The sequence below is a fragment of the Phalaenopsis equestris genome, unplaced genomic scaffold (genome assembly GCF_001263595.1).
Source record: "Phalaenopsis equestris unplaced genomic scaffold, ASM126359v1 Scaffold000114, whole genome shotgun sequence".
In the NCBI taxonomy this organism is placed as follows: domain Eukaryota; kingdom Viridiplantae; phylum Streptophyta; class Magnoliopsida; order Asparagales; family Orchidaceae; genus Phalaenopsis; species Phalaenopsis equestris.
In genome coordinates this window covers 1,466,884-1,488,153 of record NW_018164556.1, presented here as the reverse complement: position 1 = coordinate 1,488,153, position 21,270 = coordinate 1,466,884, and the positions used below count along the sequence as shown (strand labels likewise).

The 21,270-nt window shown below is 34.7% G+C and overlaps 1 protein-coding gene across 1 annotated transcript; it reads right to left on the bottom strand.

Moving 5' to 3' along the window:
• Window positions 1-97: 97 nt before the first annotated feature.
• On the bottom strand, window positions 98-20,923 carry LOC110021014 (peroxisomal membrane protein PMP22-like; the record flags this gene model as incomplete). The annotated part of the gene is given in 6 exon segments (XM_020719334.1): window positions 98-183; window positions 261-331; window positions 3,176-3,251; window positions 4,121-4,222; window positions 20,399-20,497; window positions 20,606-20,923. Coding segments are annotated over 6 exon segments (506 nt in total), but the record flags the coding sequence as incomplete, so codon positions are not given.
• Window positions 20,924-21,270: the final 347 nt, after the last annotated feature.

Genomic DNA, 21,270 nt, shown 5'->3' with positions numbered 1-21,270 from the left:
AAAAAAAAAAACAGGATTCAAGAGTTAACTTGACCATCCCAAAGAAAAATCAGTGAAGTTATTCATCGGATTTAAAGAGAAGAAGAAAAAGAAATACCAGCAGCATGCAACTAAGCTGTGAAATATAACACGGAACTGAAGCGGCATGTACTGATGATTTATCCACCCTACCGCAGGCCAAAACTGAATAAAATAATATACCAAGTGCTCAGTTTTAAAATTTCCCCTTAAAATCACCATTGGGAAGATAGCGAGCATACCATCCATGAAGTGAGCTGCACTGAGGGATACTCTTTCTTAATTTTGTTCTTTACTTGTGGCCAGGGTCTTCCTGCAGTGCAGGATGGTATCCAGGTAAAGCAAATTAAACAGTTGGGATAAGGTTAAAGATGGTGCTGAATTTTTCAAAGCAAGTAATTTTTGTTAAGCTCAAATTGTTATAGAAGTAGGGATGACAATAGCCTGCAAATAGGATTTGGCTGATTTTGGTAAGAAAACGCATTTAAAAATAGTGAATTTTATATATTTCATCATTTGGCCAGTTGTACATCTAAATTTGCTATGCTGAGTGTGAACTAATTCATGTGCTACTAATAAGTTCAAAATATTTCCTATTGTGATCATAATAACAACTAAAACTATTGTCTTATTCAATGCAACCTTCATCATATTGGTTAAAATAGCTTGCAAGATAGTTACATAAAAAAAATTACACTTCATTCTTGTCTTGGCTGCGATCGTATACGTTCGCATTATGCTGGCGTAATTCGTTATGCTGAGTGTGTTCATGTCAAACATTTATCTGATACAAACACAAAAGGCTTTTTGATGTGATCATGATTAAAAAGGGAAAGCTCTGAAATGGGAGGATCAATAGATCATGGAGCTCATTTTTGTCTAACAAAAAGAAAAACATAAGGGAATGGAAAGAATGAAAAGGTTGATTGGAATGAATGGATTGAATAAATGGAATGGAGTGATATGTATGCCTCGTTCGTGTTGAGTTATTCCTTCAAGCTTGTAATGATGTTAAGAGTTTAAATTGAGAACTCATCTTATTAATAAGGTTCTGCATGTGGTGTGCAACATAGTACAAAGAAGTATTTCATTTAGGAGGATAAGAATCTCTGTTAAGAGATTTTTGTGCTAAGCAAGGGCTACCCAAACATTTTTGTATAAATGGTAATGAATTTCTCCTTCATTTTATTTTGACAGTGATACAAAGCTTTCTAACCAAGAACTATATGATCAAGAGCTCATTAAGTGATAAAGCCATCATTGATGAATTTTTTTAAATTTGAGGCTTAAGGTTTTTTATGATGCATAAATGTTCGATATTGTTTTCTCGAGTGAAGCCAATGTTGCTATTAAAATGCATGGAAGATGCAAGCCAAATGTCGGTTGCAAATGTTGGGAGAAACTACTCGAAAAAATCTCCTTCTAGTTTCACCGCGGAATAGGATCACAAGATTTGAGAAAATCAGAATAATGATTTTAAAGAAAAAAAAAAAATTAAAACGATCAGAAAACACACGAGAATTTTACATGGAAAAACTCGAGAATGGGAAAAAAAGACGGAGCCACACCACCTTAAATTCACTAAGAAAAAAAAATAGTTTAACAAAGGACCCACACATGTTTCTGCTCCACACTCACACGAAGAAACTTACAGGATGCTCCACAATCTTTTTTCTCCGATCTAACGCAAACAACACAGACCAAAATCCCAAAAATCATCCTCTCTGACTCTTCTCTCATCGACCGGAAACTTGTTGAAGAAAACCCAAGGAATACCTACCCCCAACACACCATTACATCTCTCGAAAATGATTTAAAAGCCCAAAAAGCGGAGTAATTGCACCGGGCGCAAAAGCACCCATCGCTTGGGTAAGAAAAAATCGCTCTCAACAAATATGGGAGCAAATGCGCCCCCTTCTCAATTAGAGTCCAAATGTTGGGCGCTTTTCTCAATCTGGTTTGGGTGTTGTAGGCTCCACAATCACACAGCAAAATAGTTTGAACTAGTTTGAGACTTCACATATCACTCATGGGTGGAAGATCTTGAGATTCAAGCTAGGTCTAGATCTTTGAGAAGAGAGTTTCCTAGGTGTTAGCTCTTCACTACAATTTTCAATCTCTTTTGAGTGCACCTGAGGGATCCACTAAACTCTGCATTCAGTGATGATTGTTGCATGTACATCAATTCCTAAGGAAAACCAAGTAATATCTCATTTAAAGTCTATAAAAAATACACTTATATAAGAATTAATCATTGATTATTGAAGTTAACACAATTGAAGAAATAGTCGTTTATGAACATTCTTTTGTTGATGTATTTAATACAAAATATGATTTGCAGTTATAATAGGAGGTTACATTGAAGGGCTTTGACTCTAAATTTGAATCCACATCTAACCATATTCACAAAAATGAATCCATACTTAATCAAAACGCTAAAACTTGAATCTGCAGCTACAATGGAGCATAATCATGACCGAACCAAAAAAAATTATGAAACTTTAAAATATGTTTGAATGGTATAAACTAAATAAACTATATATGATAAAATTGATGAATCAAATGAGCAATCTGAAAATGCAACTTTTCACAAGCAAAGGGTGATGTGAAACAAAGCCCATCAAGGCAAAACACTTAATACTCTACATTTATTGTTAAACACTCGGAAGTCAAACAACTAAATTAACATATCAAATGCCATTAGATTAGATTCTTCGAGTCCAGATTAAATGCTTAAACAAACCACATGAGTTAAAATGATAGTTTGCAGCTGAGAAAACAATGGAGTTAGAAACAAAATTGAAGAAACTTATCTACATAAAAAAAATAGAAATTCATGGAGAAATATTTATAGGATAACACCACATTTGCATGTCATTCAAACAAATAAGTTCATTTAATCAAGAAAACTTTCAAACTGGGTTGTTGTGTTCTCTAACAGTCATAGGAGGTGCAGGAGTTTTAGATCCTTATGGTGGTAGCTTGCTATTGATGAGATTGATTTTACTATGTTAGGAAAACCGAACACAAAATACCCTCATGTCAACACAATGTTCTGCAAACAGAAAATATTTGTGCCGGTATTTCAATACTAGCTTACTTTAGCAATTAAGATTATCATCTAGGATGTGCAAATACATTGGTCCAGAAAACATACCCTCGACAATCAAACCATAGTATAGCAAGAAGAGAAAATTGTTCCATGGTGAGGATGTCACCTGCTCGAGCAATACCTGCAAATAAGCAGAATAAAAAATTGAATCTGTTGGGTGAATAGTTAATTCTGAAACAAATTAGCTAGATTTGTATCATCATAACCTCAACATTAGACTTACTCCAATTATTTATATTCAGCTTTATAAATAGCCATTAACGAATTTTGTAATAGGTGTTAATCCATTCTACACAAATTCTTTTGTTTTTTATGCAACTTATGTTTGGTGGATATTTCTTTCTCCCTAATCATTCAATACTAATTTGATCTGCCAATCTCAAAGCCATTTTCAACTTTCATTGAGTATATGTCCAAACCACCTAAGACAATTATGCACTACCTCATCTTCTATCAATATTACTACCACCATTTCTTTAATATTGGCATTACTCAATCTGCCATTCCTAATTTTACCGAACATCCATCAAAACATTCTCATTTTCACACATCCATCTAAATATTAACATTTCCACCAAGCTCAATTTGACTATTAATGACATTTTCATTGTCCAATACTCTATCCATACAACATAACAAGCCTAATTGCAAATTTATGAAATTTATTTTTCATTCTTCAGACACAACCCTCCGAAAGCACCTCTCCATTTTAATATGCATCAATAAATACACTTTTCTGCATAATAGATTTTCTATGCAGACAAAAAAAAAACAATATTGTCATCCATGAAATCACATAATGCTCTACATGGCACGCCTAGTTTGTATTTGTACAATTCCTTGACATAGCGTCCCATTAGGAGATTAACACTTCCAGCAATCCTACAGAAAGGACATTTTATCATACTGGTTTCAGCAAATCTCATCTTGCCATTCCTAGAATCGTACAAAAACCGTTCTTGAAGATAAAACTCAAAAGTGCATCCTTACCTTCTTTGCAACTGTTTTGTTATCTTTCTTTCCCATGAATAACTTCTCCAAAAGCTTGTGCAGGAAGTGCCCGAAAGGTCCACCATATGCAAATCCAAAGATCTGGATTTCTTAATGTTAGCAACATATGATAAGTTCTTCAAGGAAATAATCTCTAACAAACTGCAACTACCAATTCACATCATTTTAAAGAGCATTGAAAGAAACACCAAAATTTTGATGCACATAATGTTGCTCTTTTTATAATAAAATACAATTTAAAATGAGTGCATAAAAAAACATAGCAAAACAAACTTTTAAAAGATGAGATTAATTGATACCAGAGTTAATCCAAAGAATATTAGAAAAACAAATATTATTACTGAAAAAGTCAAATAGACGGTTACAACCAAACACACACTTAAATAGGAAATAACTGTACAGCACAGACTCACACTACGGTTGGATCCATGGGTGGTGAAGGCCGGCTAGGTGGTCCAGATGTAGTGGGAGGGAGCTGGAATGAGGTGGATGAGGAGCTGCAGCAAGTAGGGGCGGTTGGAAAGGCAGTGTGTGGCCAGAAACAGCAGGGGGGTGGATACTGGATAGCTGGTCGGCAGCGGCAGAGGGTGGTAAGGACAGCTGGCGGCAGCAGGTTTGCTATTTTCTGGATGGCGGCAGCGAGGAACGGCAATTTGCCGTGATTTGGGGAGGTAGTGGAAGGGTAGAGGTGGTTGTACTAAGTAGGAAGAATGGTTAGGCTGCAGGGAGGCAACAAGGTTGTTGTCTTTAAGAAGAGGGATGACTACAACGGTATCAACGACAACAGCGGCAGCGAAGGTAAGGTTACGGAGGGTGAGGCGAGACACACCTCGGACAAGATATAGACGGCACATCACTCGTCGTCAAATACAACCCTAAAAGGGAGAACCTGGACCCTGACGGCTGTCCTTACAGAGAAGCAATCAAAACCAACCCTGCAACATCAAAAAAGTAAATATATAAAAATAAGATAATAAGGAATGGCCTAAGAGGACGGGTCAACTCCACACTCACGCAAAAACCTGGACCGGTTTGGTAATGCAATGCGTCAGTGTGACTGTTGTCACGCCTCTGGGACATTGCTGCATCCATCTCCCAGGGTTAAGTGAGCTTCAATATTATTTGTCAAAAATTTGTCTCCTAATAGTGGACAAATCGGCCACACTGAAGGTAGCAAAAAAGTTGCAATCTCCAAGTAAGTCAATCCTAAAGGTGTTTTCATTTCAAAGCGCAACAAGATAGGATAAGTATACCTCTTTGAGCACAATCAGAATTGGCACTATAGATATAGGAGTATTCTCACGAATCAGGTCTCCAGCCATCACATCTGTAAACTACTTCTCTCACTTCTCATGTTCGACTGAATGTATCTGATAAACAAGTTTGTTAGAAGGAATCGATTCTGGAATGAAGTCTATGACAAACTGAACCACACTGAAGTATAACCACTCACAAGAGGTCTCTTCTCCTCTGATAGGGCCTAGATCCTATTATAGGATTTTCTCTCCCACCTAGCTCCCAAGGCAGTTTCCAACGTTGTGTTTCATCCATTTACTACGACCAACTATTGGTGGGTGCATTGCTGAACAAAATTTAGTACCCAAATGACTCCATATGGTCTTCCAAAAGCAACTCAAAAGCTTTTCATCACTGACAAGTTGAACTTCACTTAGTAAGGGCAACTCAAGAGGTAGACTAGATATCTAAAAATTTTGAAATTCTCTTCTCTGAGGTTGTCATGTGTCTGGTGTGTGGCCAGAAACAACAAAAGGGAGGGATGGATAGCTGGTCGGCAATGCAAAGGGTGGTAAGGATGGCTGGCCAGGTTGTGACAGTGATGCCTGAAGGCTGGACCGCAGAAAAACAGCAAGTTTGATGTTTTCTGGATGGAGGCAGCAAGGAACCCCTACTTGCAGTGATGTCGGAAGGTTGTGGAAAGGTATATGTGGTTGTGCTGGGAAGAAGGGTTGGGTTGCAGAGAGGAAGAAAGGTTATTGTCTTTGGGGAGAGGGATAGTTGCAGCGGTGAAGGCGATGATGGAGGCAGTTGTGACTGGGATGATGGCAGCAGCGATGACGACATCGGCGGCGGCAACAACGACGGCAACAACGGCAACGGAAAACAAGTTGTGGAGGGTTGGGACAGTCAAGGATAATCACCATCTTGGACAAGATAGAACCGGAGCACCACCCATCATCGGATACAACCCTGAAGGGAAAACTTGAATGTTGATGGTTGTCCTCACAGAAATGCAATCAAAATGATCCTAAGAAATTAGAAAAGTAAATATATAACAATAAGATTACTAGAAGTGGCCCAAGATGATGAGTCAACTCCACACGCACGCAAAAACCTGGACATGTTTGGTACGAGCACAAAAAAGACGATCGTAGGAGTATCGCGTGTAGGAAGTGATTTTGTTCAACATTTTAACGCCCACATCAGTGCGGTTGTTGTCAACCCTTGGGATGCTACCGCGTCATCAATTCTCTGCAAACTCATGTTACAACGATCAAGATTCCACTTCAATTTTGATTGACCACAGATTTAGGCCGATTAAAAAGCAAAGGCACCGCTCAAAATATAATAAAAGAAGTCTTTGATAAAATTGATAAAGCAAAAAATTGGCCAAACTTCTGCAACAACATTTAAGCCTAGAGGTTTGCCAAAAGACGGAACCATAATTGAAAAAAGAAAAACTTCTAACATTTAGGAGAGAAAATTTTTAAAGATATTATTTTATAAAAATTCAATTTCTCATTAAGAAATTAAGAAAATTAATAATGCTTCACCACGTCTAGCCAAACTCCCCCATCAACACACCAACGGAACACCCAACTTGCTAGTCAGCCAGATCAGTGCTAAATTATAAAAGCTTAAACATCAACCAACCTTTACTTTGAAGGCAGCTTAGCAAGACGACATTTAATATGCATTTGATTAGCAGAGGGGAAAATAATATGTCAAATGAAAGCCTTCTCTCCTTGATTTTTCATAGTGTTCAAACACCTGTCATAACCATTCTAGTCTCTCTCAATCTCATCCAAGTCTCATTTAGCTTTCTTTTTTCGCTTGCTTCAGTGCTACTCGATCAGACTTCCTACTATATGAATGTGAAAAGTTCTCTATCAAGCATGTCAAACATTTAATAATGATTCTAGCACTTGCATTTGAAATTTGAGAAATTTACATAAGTAGCACATAATTGTTATGTATTTATATATCTCAACCTATACTTTCATATTTACATACATGGCATTTTGATGGTCTAAATCTATGCATGAAAAGGTGTTTTCATTTTTAAAACGTGGCAATAGTGTTATTTTTTATGTGATATTAAAGTTTTGAATGTTATGTGTGTAAATATGAAAGTTTAGGCATTGGATATGTAAATTCATAAGAATTGTGTACTATGTATGAAAATGCCCCTTAAAATTTATGCATCATAATATAAATGCTTGCAACTTTTAAACATCATAAGTCAGAGGACCACCTCTTAAAAAGATGATAGGAGATGCATTTTAGATAAGAAAGACAGGCAAAATGAAACCGCTGAACAAAACATTGTAACTAGCTGACACTTAAAATAATGTATAATGGTGTTAGGCTTCTTTTATTTCACATATAAAATATTGTAATCCATTGATGCAAAACAAAAGAATAACACAATGCATCATGAATATAACTATTAATTCCCTTTATAATAACCAAGGAAAAATTCTCTTGCTTTCTCTTTCTTGCGCTCTTATATATCTCTTGCCCTCACTTTCTCTCACTCCCTCTAGGTCTCTCACACTCTCCATATCTCTCAATATATCTTTTCTTTGGCTCACACTCTTCTATATCTTTTTCTCTCTATCTATTGCCAACTATGTTGTTCTCACTTTTCCTTCTCTTACTTGTTCTTCTCGCTCTCTATCTCCCTCCGTCCCACTATCTCTCTCTCCCACTCCCATGCTCCCTCCCTCTCTCTTATTCTATCTTCCCCTTCCCTACCTCCCTTCCTTTATTTTACTCTCTCATTCTCCCACCCTCCCCTCTTATTTGGGTGGTATAATTATAAAAAATATAAGTTTAGGTATTACATATGTAAATACAAAGAATTTGGGTGGCATGTATTAAATATCCCTAAAATAAGCACCTGAGGTGTGGATGTGAAGCACGGAACAATGGGGACCATGATGAAGCGCGGAACAATGGGGACAACGATTATGTAATCTCACTTCTCACGCATCATTTAATCCCACATCAAGAACGACGAAAACTTAGTTGTTAGAAAACTTTTTAAAAAGGATGGGAAGGATTTTCCATCCAAGAAAAACCGAACGGTGTGGATGGGAAGCCCTATTCATTAAAAATAATTAATTTTTTTAATTTATAATAACAATTTAATTAATCACATATTTTAGTCTCATGAAATGAGTAAATGAAATTCAAGCAAGACATGAGCTTAATTCAAACAAGCGAGTTTGAATCGAGCAAACACAAACAGATTATTCATGAGTCATTTCGAACACAAGTCGAACAAGAACAAAAAAAATAAACAAATCGAACACGAACAAGCCTTGGGCTCGCTCAAGCTTGGCTCGTTTACACCCCTAAGCATAATTATAGTTACTTTTTTGTTTCTATCATTCTTTTACTCATTAGGGAAGAGTATAAGGTCCAGTTTTCAGCATTTTTCTCGTGTGTTTCAAATAATGCTCACAAAAGTTATCAAATTGTTGAGTACATAACAAGAAGAGTCATCATCAGTTTTCTTTCCTTCATCCTACCCCTCTACAATGGCTCTTTGGTTTACTCCCTACAAGCTTAATTTATGTAATTACAGCCATAAACATCATACTAGCCTATTGAGATCGGCGGTGAGAACAAGCAAAGTTTATTTGCACAAGTCCTGAGGCAAACTTAAGCATAGTTTGCATATCTCTAAAATTTATTCTTAAAGTGAAGCTTGACTTTAAAATTTTATAGCATAACCCTACATAATTTGCCCCTGGCACCATCTCTACATGCATCATGAGGTAGAACTATCAGCACATGCAAGAATAATGTTACTTATTGATAACATTCAGCTTTAAATGAGCATGCCACCACAGCATGGCAGGCTTAACTTTAGTTAAGCAAAGACAATCTTTTCATTGGTAATATACCCATATGAGGTAAAGTAAGATTTGAACTAGTCAATCCATAAGATTTGAACTAGTCAATCCATGCATTGAGCTTACTGGCATCAGCTATCACATCATTTATAAGAGACTCCACTTTTTCTTCTATTTTAAATGGTCTCCTCCTGCCGTCATGAGTAGTTGTCACATTGTCATCTTTATCCTCTCCAACCATGTTTCATCTAGCGTGGAAAGAGGAATATGATCTGGTAAACTAGTCACAGTGGCAATTATTTGTAATTATTTGTACTCACATCCAGTCCAATATGGTGGTCATCTGTCATTAACCTGGCAACATGATCAAATAAATGTGGTGTAGTATCAGTGTTATACATTAATTACCTTTATTCCCTTTATTTTTCTTGTTGATCTCTTTCATTGCACTCAGTGATTCCTAGAGATAAAATGTGGCCCTCCCTTAATTATTTCACTTGTTTTTTGCTAGCACCAAAGCACGTTGCTTATACTAACTCAAGGGTTTTTATGGCAATCATGTTTGCTAATTTTGGATTGATTTTGCATCAGGGCAGCAAACAGCATGTTGTTTTTTAAACTCAGAATGTTGAAGACAAAGAACAGAAGGGTTCCCTATGCCACACAGCAACTAGTTTGTTTTTTCCTACTCTGATATGGCAAACACTACAACAGAAGCTGGTTTTGGGACAGGGACAACAATAAGTCTCTATTTTATCCCTAATTTGCTGGAAATAACAATTCAAGCAACCAAAATTGTATCGTTTACAGGCTTGGTGGCAGCCCGTGACCAGCGAAAATTGCTCTAGAAACCTTCCCGTATTTGTGGAGGGGAAAAACAACCAACAGCTATACTGGAGTTGGACTATGGCTTATACCTGCTAGAGGCAGCAATTTTAGGACTCCACAAGGGACTAACAGTCAATAGAGAGAAAAAAACAGAATGCATTGAAGGAAGATGCAGATTGAATTTTCTTGTAGAATTTTAAGCCTATAGGTAAGTAAGATTATAAAAAAAATTAAATTAAAAAAAGAGCACATACATCTTAAATTCACTCCTCAACAAAAAAAACTAACCCTAAACATACACACAACATAAGCAAACTTATTTTCAAACTAAAAGATTACTCCAGGAAAATTTAACCTAATTCCTCCAATACTAATACTCAAATTGTAAGGGAAGCTAATTTTATAAGCTCTATAGCTGACAATTAAATTAATTATCCCCTTCATAATCAAATACCAACATCAACAGTATCTTTCACAGCAATCAATGCCATGGAATTTAGCACAATAACATTCTAATATGTTGTACAGTACCATTCGTGAAACACATTATATTAGCAATTCTAATATGTAACACAATAACATTTACAACTGGCTTGGTATGAATTAGTAACATTCACGACATCTATAATATTAAGTAAAATGAACCACATGAATATAAGAGAAATGTGAAACATACAATAATATGTATGATGTATATAAAACGCCCTTGCACTTCTCAAGACAAACACTATGACATCTCACATCGTGTCAATAACAATACAAACAAATGATCATTTTCTTCTTATCATGAAGGATACAATTGAATTAGAGGCTAAATTGCAATTCAAGTGGCATATGTAATGTTAAAATTTGTGACTCAATTTCTGCGAGTCCCACATACTTTTAGTGGGAAATTAAAAGCATGTGGATTAAGGAAATATATAATTTAATTCACTTTATTATAGTATTTGGATTGCAATATATGAACTCTTATTTTATTGGCCCTCACTTAACTACTTTTCTTATAAGAGATCTTGTAGAAAACTATAAATGTCTCCTCTTCTTGTGAAAGCATATAACCCTTTCTTCTGATCGGTCTGATGTCAGTCAACCCTCCATTTATAATATTTTTTGTTAATATATTGAATTCTCCTTCTCTACCCATGATTTTTCACATTTTGGATTTTCCACGTAAAATTTATGTTGCTTATTTTATTTATTTAATTGTTCATCCCTTGATTTCATAACAAATGGTATCAGAGTGATAATTTGTATTTCAATTATGGCAATATTAAAGTATGACGTTTTGCTCTTGGATCGCAGCATCAATTTTTTGCTTTGACGAGATGTGAGCAATTTTGCATGGATGTCATAGAAGTAATGTATGGATAAAAAATTATCTAAGATTCAACTCAATCAATCAAGTCAAATTTTATAAGATATTTTAAAGGACAAGACAGCCCCTAACTTGTGGCTAAAATCGTAATAGTTGTGCATGACGAAGAGTCTCACCAGTAAATTGTATTTGAAGGCCCATCTTTTGTAGATAATTTGATTACCTTTGAAAAAATTATATTTGATTTAGAAATAATTAAAGTCAAATATGATAAAGAAGATTTAGCATTAATCATGTTATGTTCATTGTTTTTATTATATGCAACATTTAGAGATACCATGGTATATAGTCAGGAGATACCTATTTTGGATGAAATTTATGATTCTTTTCTTTAAAGAAAAGATGAAGTAACTTGTGGACGAATTTGCTTATCAAAGAGGTCTTATTATTCGAGAGAGAATTCAAGCGAGGAGTTTTGATGCTGATTCAAATGGTATATTAAATTTCAAAAATAAGAATAAGATTAACATATACTGCGATAAAAAATGGTACATTAAAACTAAATATTATAAAATATATAACAAATATAAGAAAAAGCTAACTATCAGAAGGAAAAACAATTAGAACATTTTGATGTAATCAATGTTATTGAAGAAGTTGTCAGTGATGATAAACTATTAGTTGTCTCTGATTGCAAACCATATGATGATTGGACTCTTGACTCAGCATGCATGTTTCATGTGTCCCAACAAAGACTAATTTTCAACGTATGAAATAGTGTTTAAAGGTGTTATGCTAATGAAAAATAATGCTACTTGTAAGATAGTCAGTTATTAGAAGCAGAAAATTCGATGGATATCACACTTGAAGATGTGAGACATGCATTAATCTAAAGAAGAATTTAAATGCTTAGGTTCTATTGATGCTAAAGGGTAAATGCATTCTAGTGAAAGTGGAGTTTCGAAGATTGACAAAGAATTTTAGTTATGATGTAGGGACATAATAAGGATGATAGACTATATGTCTTACAAGGATCTACAGTAGCAAGTAATGAAATAGTTAGTGATTCTTTCATGTCAAATAGTGAAGTAACTAGGCTTTAGCATGTGTCTTAGACACACAAGTGAAAATGGAATGATTAAATTGAGCAGAAAATGACTTTTTGACTACCAATGCATCATTAAATTAAAAATCAATGAGCACTACGTGTTTGGAAAGTAAAGGGGAATTAAGTCCATCACAAACATACATATTACTGAGGGAATACTAATTACATGTGTTTTGACATTTGAGGATCATTCATAACATTGTTTGAGGGTATTAAATATATGCTACCAATTATTAAAGACTTTTCAAAAAAAAATTTTATTTTCTTTTGGAAAGAGAACATTAATGAATATATGACCTTTAAGAGGTGAATGATTATGATTTAAAAGAAAACTAAAAAACTGATTAAACACATGTACACTAACAATGGTTTGAAATTTTATTCGCGAGAATTTAACACCTTATGTAAATCAAGAGAAATTTTGAGAGACTTAATAGTCTGACATACTCCGCAGCAAAATTGCGTGATAGAGCAAATAAATATAACTACAATAAAAAAAAGTGTGTTGCATACTCTCCAATACTGGCTTACCTAAACTATTCTAGGCTAAAACTGCTTCGACGGCTTGCTATTTGGTAGATCGCTACCATGCAATTGCTATTGGCATAATAGCTCCATGGGAGATTTGATCAAGTAAACCTACAAATTACTCTAATTAAATTTTTTTTTTGCTATCATATATACGCTCACGTTGATAATAATAAATTAGAGTCTAGATCTATAAAATACATTTTTCTTGATTATTTATGAGTCTAGATCTATAAAATACATTTTTCTTGATTATAAAATTGGAGTTAAAAGCTACAAATTATGGTCTCTATAAACTAAGAAAGTGATCATTAATGTCATATTCTATGCAACACCCACTTCAAGATTTAGTGAGGTTGATAAAAAAAAAGGTCTAGCAGACAGATAAAGTTTTCGACTGAGAATAGGTATATCTTTTGATAATACTTCTTTGTTAGGCTTAGTTGCTATGAAAATATTGTTTATCATCATGTGATAGCAACCACTACAATATTATATTGTCAATGATAGAACAATAAGAGAAATTAATTCACCAGAAAGGTATGGTGAAGCTAATTTGCTTGTTCATCACTAACTATGTCTGATGTGATGAATAACCTTTTCGCTGTGGAGAGGTTAATTTAGTTTACTCTAGTAAGAGGATGATTGTTTGGCAGAAGATGGAATCCCTACATAAGAATAGCTCTTTAAATTTAATAAAGCTGCCCGAGGAAAGTGAATTATTTGCTACAAATGGATGTTTAAGAAAATGAATGTACTCAAGCAGTTAAAGATATTAGATATATGTTTAAACTAGATGCAAATAGATTCAATCAAATTCTAGGTGTATATTTTATAGATGCATTCTCTCCGGTCATTAGGCATAGTTCAATCCAAGTTTTAGTTGGTATTATGGCTAATCATGACCTCGAGCTTGAGCAATAACATTTACAAATTACACTTTTGCATGGAGAGCCTGAGGAAAATATTTATATGCAATAACTTGAGGGCTTCGTGATTACAAGAAAAAAAGCTATATTTGTTTGTTAAAGATGTCACTTTATGATTTTAAGCAATCTTCTAAGCAGTTGCATACAAAATTTACCGAACTTTAAAAAAAATAGCTATAATAGTTGTGTTTACTTTAAAAAAAATTTGTGAAAGATCATTTATCTACTTATTCTAACATATTGATTATATGATTATAATTGTTAAGAATAAAAGAGGAATCAAATATTTAAAACTTCAACTCAGTAAGGAGTCTAAGATAGAAGACTTGAGAGCTACAAAAAAAATCTTCTGTATGGAAATGTAGAGAGATGGAAAAGCAAGTAAATTAAATTTCATTCAAAAAACATACAATAAGAAAGTTCTACACAAATTAAATATGCAGAATGCAATCTGTTAGTATTTCATTAGCTATTTATTTCATAATTTCATCAACTTCGCAACTACAGTAAGATGATGAGATTGAGCATATATCTCAATTTTTATATTCCAATATAGTGGGATCTCTCATGCATGCTATAATAGTTCTTATCCAGATTTATCATATACAATCAGTGCAGCCAACAAATACATCAATAGTCCGGATAAGGAGCATTATTAGATAGTTTCATGGATTCTCAACACTTGTGTGGAATTAAAGATGTTTATTTATAGTTTAAAAGAACTGCAAAAAGATTCATCAGTTATGTTGATTAAGACTTTTTTTAAATAACTTGATAAAAGAAGATCTCTTACAGGGTATGTATTTATCATTAGTGGCTGTAAAATTAGTTGGAAGCACATTTTACAGACCACGGTAGCATTGTCTACAACTTGGCAAAGTACATGACAATTACTAAAACTTGTAAGAAAGCTTTATTTAATAACATTTATTTAAAGAGAATAGTGAAGACACGAAAATCATCACAAAAGCACATGATAGTAGGAGTGTTATTTGTCTTACTAAAGTCGGGATATTTCATGAGAGAAATAAGCACAATGATTTCATTATCGCTTTATTCATGAAGTTGTTGCTCGTGGTGATATTCCTGTGAGCAAGATTAACACTCATGATAATTTTGTCGATATGATGACTAAAAAACTCTCAATGATCATGTTTGAGTATTATTAAGGTTTGGTTGGTATTCATTGTTGACACTTAGAGTTTTTATAGAAAAGGTGGAGAATGTTCTGCCAAAGTCTAAAGATTTATTTTGCATTCTTTTGAGGATTTATATTAATGTGAAGATTATTAAAATTTGTAACTCAAATTTTCTGGGTCCAGCCACCTTCTAGGAAATTATGAGCACACCAATTGAAGGGCATTACAGTTAAATTGATCTTATTATAGTTTTTAAATTACAAAATATATGGTTTTATTTCATTAGCCCTTTCTTATGTACTTCCTTATAAGGGGGACTTGTAGAAGTTTATAAATACATTCTCCCCTTATAAAAGAATATAATCATTTGCTCTGATTAATCCTATCCGAGCTAACACTCTTCACTTGTAACATTTTTCTTGATATAATGAATTCTACTCCTCTTGCCCATGATTTTTTCCATTCTTTGAGTTTTCACATAAAATGTTTCTTTTATTGCTCATTGCTTCAATTTTATAACAATAAAAATAACAATTATAATAGGTAAAGAATATTGTATACCCCAACAAGCTGTAGAATATAATGTTCAATATATAACAATACACAGGATAGTCACTATGGAACATGATGAAGGATACCACGTAACAATATAAGATAGACATAACAATAAGGCGATAGCCCAAACTCTAACCCATTAAGGTATTGTCCACTTTGGCCTAGTGATCTCATGATTTTGCCTCATTGGTGTAACTTCACAGGAGGCCACCCATCCTAGGAGTGATCCAAAATGAGTACACTTAACTTTCAAATTTCTAATGAAATTCCACCATTATACCTAGAGACGTCTTGATTTTAAGAGTACAGCTTCAATATACTTAAGGGGTTTCACAATCTCCCCCACTTAAGTAGCTGACATCCTCGTCAATTTTCTTACCCAGAATCATCCACCAGCATATAGAAGTCTAGAGGTGACACTTACAGATTCATATCTAAGGTTCAACAGGTGGCTCTTATAGCGTAGCACTTTATTCTATATGACACTTAATTCTCATTTTTCGGCTGGTATTATACTCTGATACGATTTGTGACAGCCATAACTTTTAAACATCGAGGCGCTTTTTTGTGTAATAGTAGAATTTCATTAGAAAATGTAAAGTTAAGCGTTCATGTTTTGGAGCATATAGCATAAATGACCTCCTGGGAAGTTACACCAATGGGGAAAAAACATGAGGCCGCTTAGCCCAAAGCGAACAATACCTTTATGGGTGAGAGTTCAGCTTATCACAAATTGAATCGGAGAATTACGCCAACAGGAAGATGGGAACTAAGTGTCACGCAGAACAAAGCGCTACACCTTGGGAGTTACCTCTTGAACCCTTGATGAGATAAAGTACTACATGGTGGGAGCCATTTCTTGAATTTATAGGAGTTGTCACAAATAATTATGATAGCCGAAACTCTCACCCAGCAAGGTATTGTCTGTTTTGTCCTAATGGCCTCATGGTTTTATGCGGTTAATATAACTTCTCAAGAAGGCACCCATCCTATGAGTGCTCCAACACGAGCAGGATTAATCTTGGAGTTTCTAATGAAATTCCATCGTTGCACCTAAAGGGGTCTTGATGTTTAAAAGTATAGATTCATTCTACTTAAAGGATTTCACAATCTCCCCCACTTAAGTATCTAATGTCTTTATCAGTGCTCAATACCCAGAGTCATCCACCGGGCAAGTAGGACTCTAAGAGCCACTCCATAAATGCAATTAATCTTTATTCTAATAGTACTACATGCCACTTGTTTGATGCTTTAAATACTTGAAAATCTCTATTATTGTGGCTTGCTTCTTGCAATAGAAGCAAGTCTAGCTCCAAGAGACAACCGTGCCTGTAGAAGCAGGCCCCTACTCCAGTGTCCCAATTTTCTTTGTAAACACCATCAAACATAGAAATTGCATCTTTACATAACATTTTTTTTTCTATTCATCTCTTCTAAACTGATGGTATTTCCTTCCAAATAATATAACATAATGAAAATCCTTCTAAGAGTAGATAAAGAGCACAAAAATAACAAAGTCTATTTTCATCATTAACAATAGCATCAAAAATCACAAATAATTGCAGTTCAGTGAGTAAGATGTGCCTTAATTTGGCTTAGCTTCATGCATACAAAGAAGGAAACATGTAGCTATGCTTCAACAAAGCCAATATCCATGAAAGAGAGGATTTAAGGCCCGTTTAGGGCAGCTCATTTGGCGCAGAACATTCTTAAAACACCCACTGAATCTTTTGGAAACAGCGGTTCGAAGTGTGGGCCGCAGGTTCGACCACGCAACCCGCGTTTCTCGCGGCAGCAGTCCTTAAAAATTTATGTTAAAAGTGGGCCGCAGGTTCGACCACGCAACCCGCGTTTCTTCGCGAACCTTACTCTACTACCCTCGCGCTCCCCTCTCGTCATTGCCTTCTCTCTTGCATTTCTTATGCTCTATTCACGCCTCTCTCGATTGCTCCTCTCTCACGCATCTTTCTGAGGCAACGAGTTGTCTTTCTCCTTTCCCTCTTCCCTCTGATCTCTGGTGAAAACGGGCTGCCTCTCTACTCTCCCTCTACCCTCCGATCTTCGACTCTCTCTCTGCTTACTGTGCAATCACCTATTTTTATCGATGAAATGACTCTCCCTTTGCGATTTGTAGCTTTATCATTTGTGGTTTGAAGTGAGAATTCGGATTTTTCTATTTCTGGCTTTCTCATTTGCGATTTGAAGTGAGAATTTGGATTTTTGTGATTTGTGGCTTTCTTTTTGTGATTTGGAATTTGAATTTTGCAAATTTAGGACTGAATGTGATGTTGAATGGGGTTTTATCTATACTTTTGATGTTTGAGAGAGAATTTGAGAAATAGCTGAAAGAGGGTACTTGCTTTATTGATAGCAATGTTTCGGGTGCCCTGTGTGTAGTAGTCTCAAATGAAAAATATGGGGTGGGGTTTTATCTTTACTATTGATGAGTGAGAATTTGAGAACTTGCTGAAAGAAGGTGCTGGATTCGTTGATGGCAATGTTTCGGGTCTTTGTATGTAGTAGCCTCAAATGAAAAATATGGGGTGGGGTTTTATCTTTACATTTGATGTTTGAGTGAGAATTTGAGAAATGGCTTAAAGAGGGTGCTTGATTTGTTGATAACAAAGTTTCGGATGCCCTGTATGTAACTGCCTCAAATGAAAAATATGGGGTGGGGTTTTATATATACCTATGACATTTGAGTAAAAGTTTGAGAAATGGTCGAAAGAGGGTGCTTGATTTGTTGATAGCAATGTTTTGGGTGTCATGTATGTAGTAGCCTCAAATGAAAAATATGGAGTGGGGTTTTATCTTTACCTTTGATGTTTGATTGAGAATATGAGAAATGACTGAAAGAGGGTGTTTGATTTGTTTATAGCAATGTTTCGGGTGCCCTATATGTAAGTGTTTTGTAATGTTTTGTACCTGATATTTGTTTTTAAAGAATAGAATGCACCGGTATGAACAATTCTATTGTAAACAAGATTACTATACAGGGGCAGACTGATCATTTGTTCAGAAACAGTTGTAGCACGGTTGTTTTCAAACTGTAAAAAACAAACAAACAGTCAATTTTCGCGCAACAGCTTCCTGTGACATCTACTACGTAACAACTTAGTATTAAGCTGCAGCTGCCCCAAACAAACCCTTAATCTACTATCGATAAAGCACAAAAGTTGTTTGTAAGAAAAAAAGAAACGGTTACCAACCTATCAAAATCTCAAGTCCATCCTCTCGCAAACAAAAAAGAAGATACCAAGAAACCTTCATAATAGGTTTACCTCAATGTTCTTCTACTTCTCCCATGCAATGTTGAAGCTATCAATCCCTCAAGAAACTATAGAATCAAGAGGGTACTTAAGGAATATGAAATAACTTTAATCATCTTGTGTTAACCCAAAGCCAAGTGTTACACAACTATTGTCATAGGTAATAAAATCAATGAACACAATGAAGTAAATCCAATTCTCGATTCACATTCTACCAAAATGCAAAATATGCAAGGCAATACTTTATGTATATAGTTTACTAAACTTAGTTAAGTCGAATATAAATGTGGTTGCATGTACCTAAAAGCCATTTGTAATCTTTTTTTTATTCTTTTATTTATTTATGTAATGTTTTAAATAAAAATAGCTTCGATATCTTAAATATAACTTATTTTTTTTTATTAATAGAGCATAAGTTAATTTATTTTGCAATTTAAAAGAAGGTAATGGCACCACAATTGATGATGTTATAGACCAGACCAATGTGTCGTCGGCTTCAGCATAGGGTTGATGGGCAACTTCAACACTGGTTTGGTCAGCGCAAGGCAGGTTCGTGCAGTGCACAATGTACGAGTTCATGTTTTCAAAATATTGAAAACACCTCAAATTATGTTGAGTGTTTTAAAAAATAATTTGATCCATTTCTAAAAATAAAAACACTTATAAACCACTAGTTATGTTTGGTCAAAATGTCCAAAAACAAAAATAAAAATAGAAACAAAGAGTGATCCAAATTAGCCCTTAAAAATTAAATTGGCTTTCATGATAATGTAAACCCTCTCAAAACCACCTTAACCGGAGGTTTGGCTGCAAGTCTGGATTTAAGTTAAATAGGATTTAGTAAATCTGGTAAATTCGGTAAATCCAGATTTAACAAATATAAATGTTATTAAATATGAATTAATGTTTGGTTCAATTAAATGTTAAATCAATTTGTTGTGTATGGCATAAATCTATTAGAAATATTTTTTTCATGCGCTAAATATGTTAAATCCAACTAATAAGTGAATTTAATAAATTTTTAAAACGGAACAAAAAAAATTTGGATTTAACTTATCCATGGATTTATCTAACCTATTTATGGTGTTTCGTTGGATTTAAGTTAAATCTAACTTAAATCCTTTTAAACCTATCATGCCAAACACCCCCTAAATGTAATGACTTTATTTTCATAAAAAATGAAATAACCATTTTTTAAAATATGTTTTCAACTAAAAGCAAACAAATGAGCCCTTCGAGAATATACAAAGCATGGCAAAGTGATCAAGGTTTCCATCGCATCTTCTCTTCTGAACAAATCTCGTCCCTAAACAGTTGAATTCTAAATCAAGTTAAAGCCTTGCATTTCCTCTTCATAAACTCTCCCAAAACGTCTTCATGAGAAAATCCTACAGATAGCTCCAAGCTCACTCAGCCAATTCTATACATAATTTTCATGTCCAATCAAACTAATGAAACAAGATTCAAAGGCCTGATTGGCTAACCACTTTCAGGAGGAGCCGCCGAAGTTGAATCCTCTCAATTCCGGACAGCTTCTGCGCCACAGAATCACTGATTCCAGCTAAAACCCCAGCCGTGATTGCCTGTAAGCCAGTCAAACATACGAATAAAAATCTTAAAAAAAAAAAAACCTGTCCATCAAATCAAAGGATTCTCTCTCAAAACAAAAAAAGAAAAAAACAGAAAAGAACCTTCGTCCTAAGCGGATGAAGCTGGAGCTGAAGCATGTACTGCTCCCATCCCTTCTTTGCCACCGCCGCCATTGTCACCAAAACCTATCTCCTCACAGTTGATTTTGGGAACACAAAGAAAAACGACGACCGCCGGCGGAGGCCACAGGCTACAAGCCCAATTCCGAGGGGGCTCGCCCGTGGACTCTCTCGAAGATAAAATCTTAGAAGTCGTAAGAATCCTCGCCGCGACCAGGTCCGCGAAGGTTTGTCGTCGTCAAGTGCCCGGCCGGCAGACCCTGGCCGCTGCGGGCGGCATGATTTAACGGCTTTTCATTCGGCTATTTAAATTCGGAAATTTACATCCATAGCATCCAAATTTTAATTTTTACAAGCTCGGGCTATTTTATTTTATTTAAAAATATAGGAAAAGGTTAATTATATTTTTCTATAAACAAAATATTTTGTATGCAAAAATAAAAATTTAGATGTGAGAAAAATAAATACATAAGAATTAGGTGTGATGTATTTAAATTTCACTTTTAAATTATAGGAGCATTTACATACATGCCACCCAATTATTATTATTATTATTATTATTATTATTATTATTATTATTATTATTATTATTATATATATATATATATATATATATACATATATATTACTTAATTAAATATGACCCA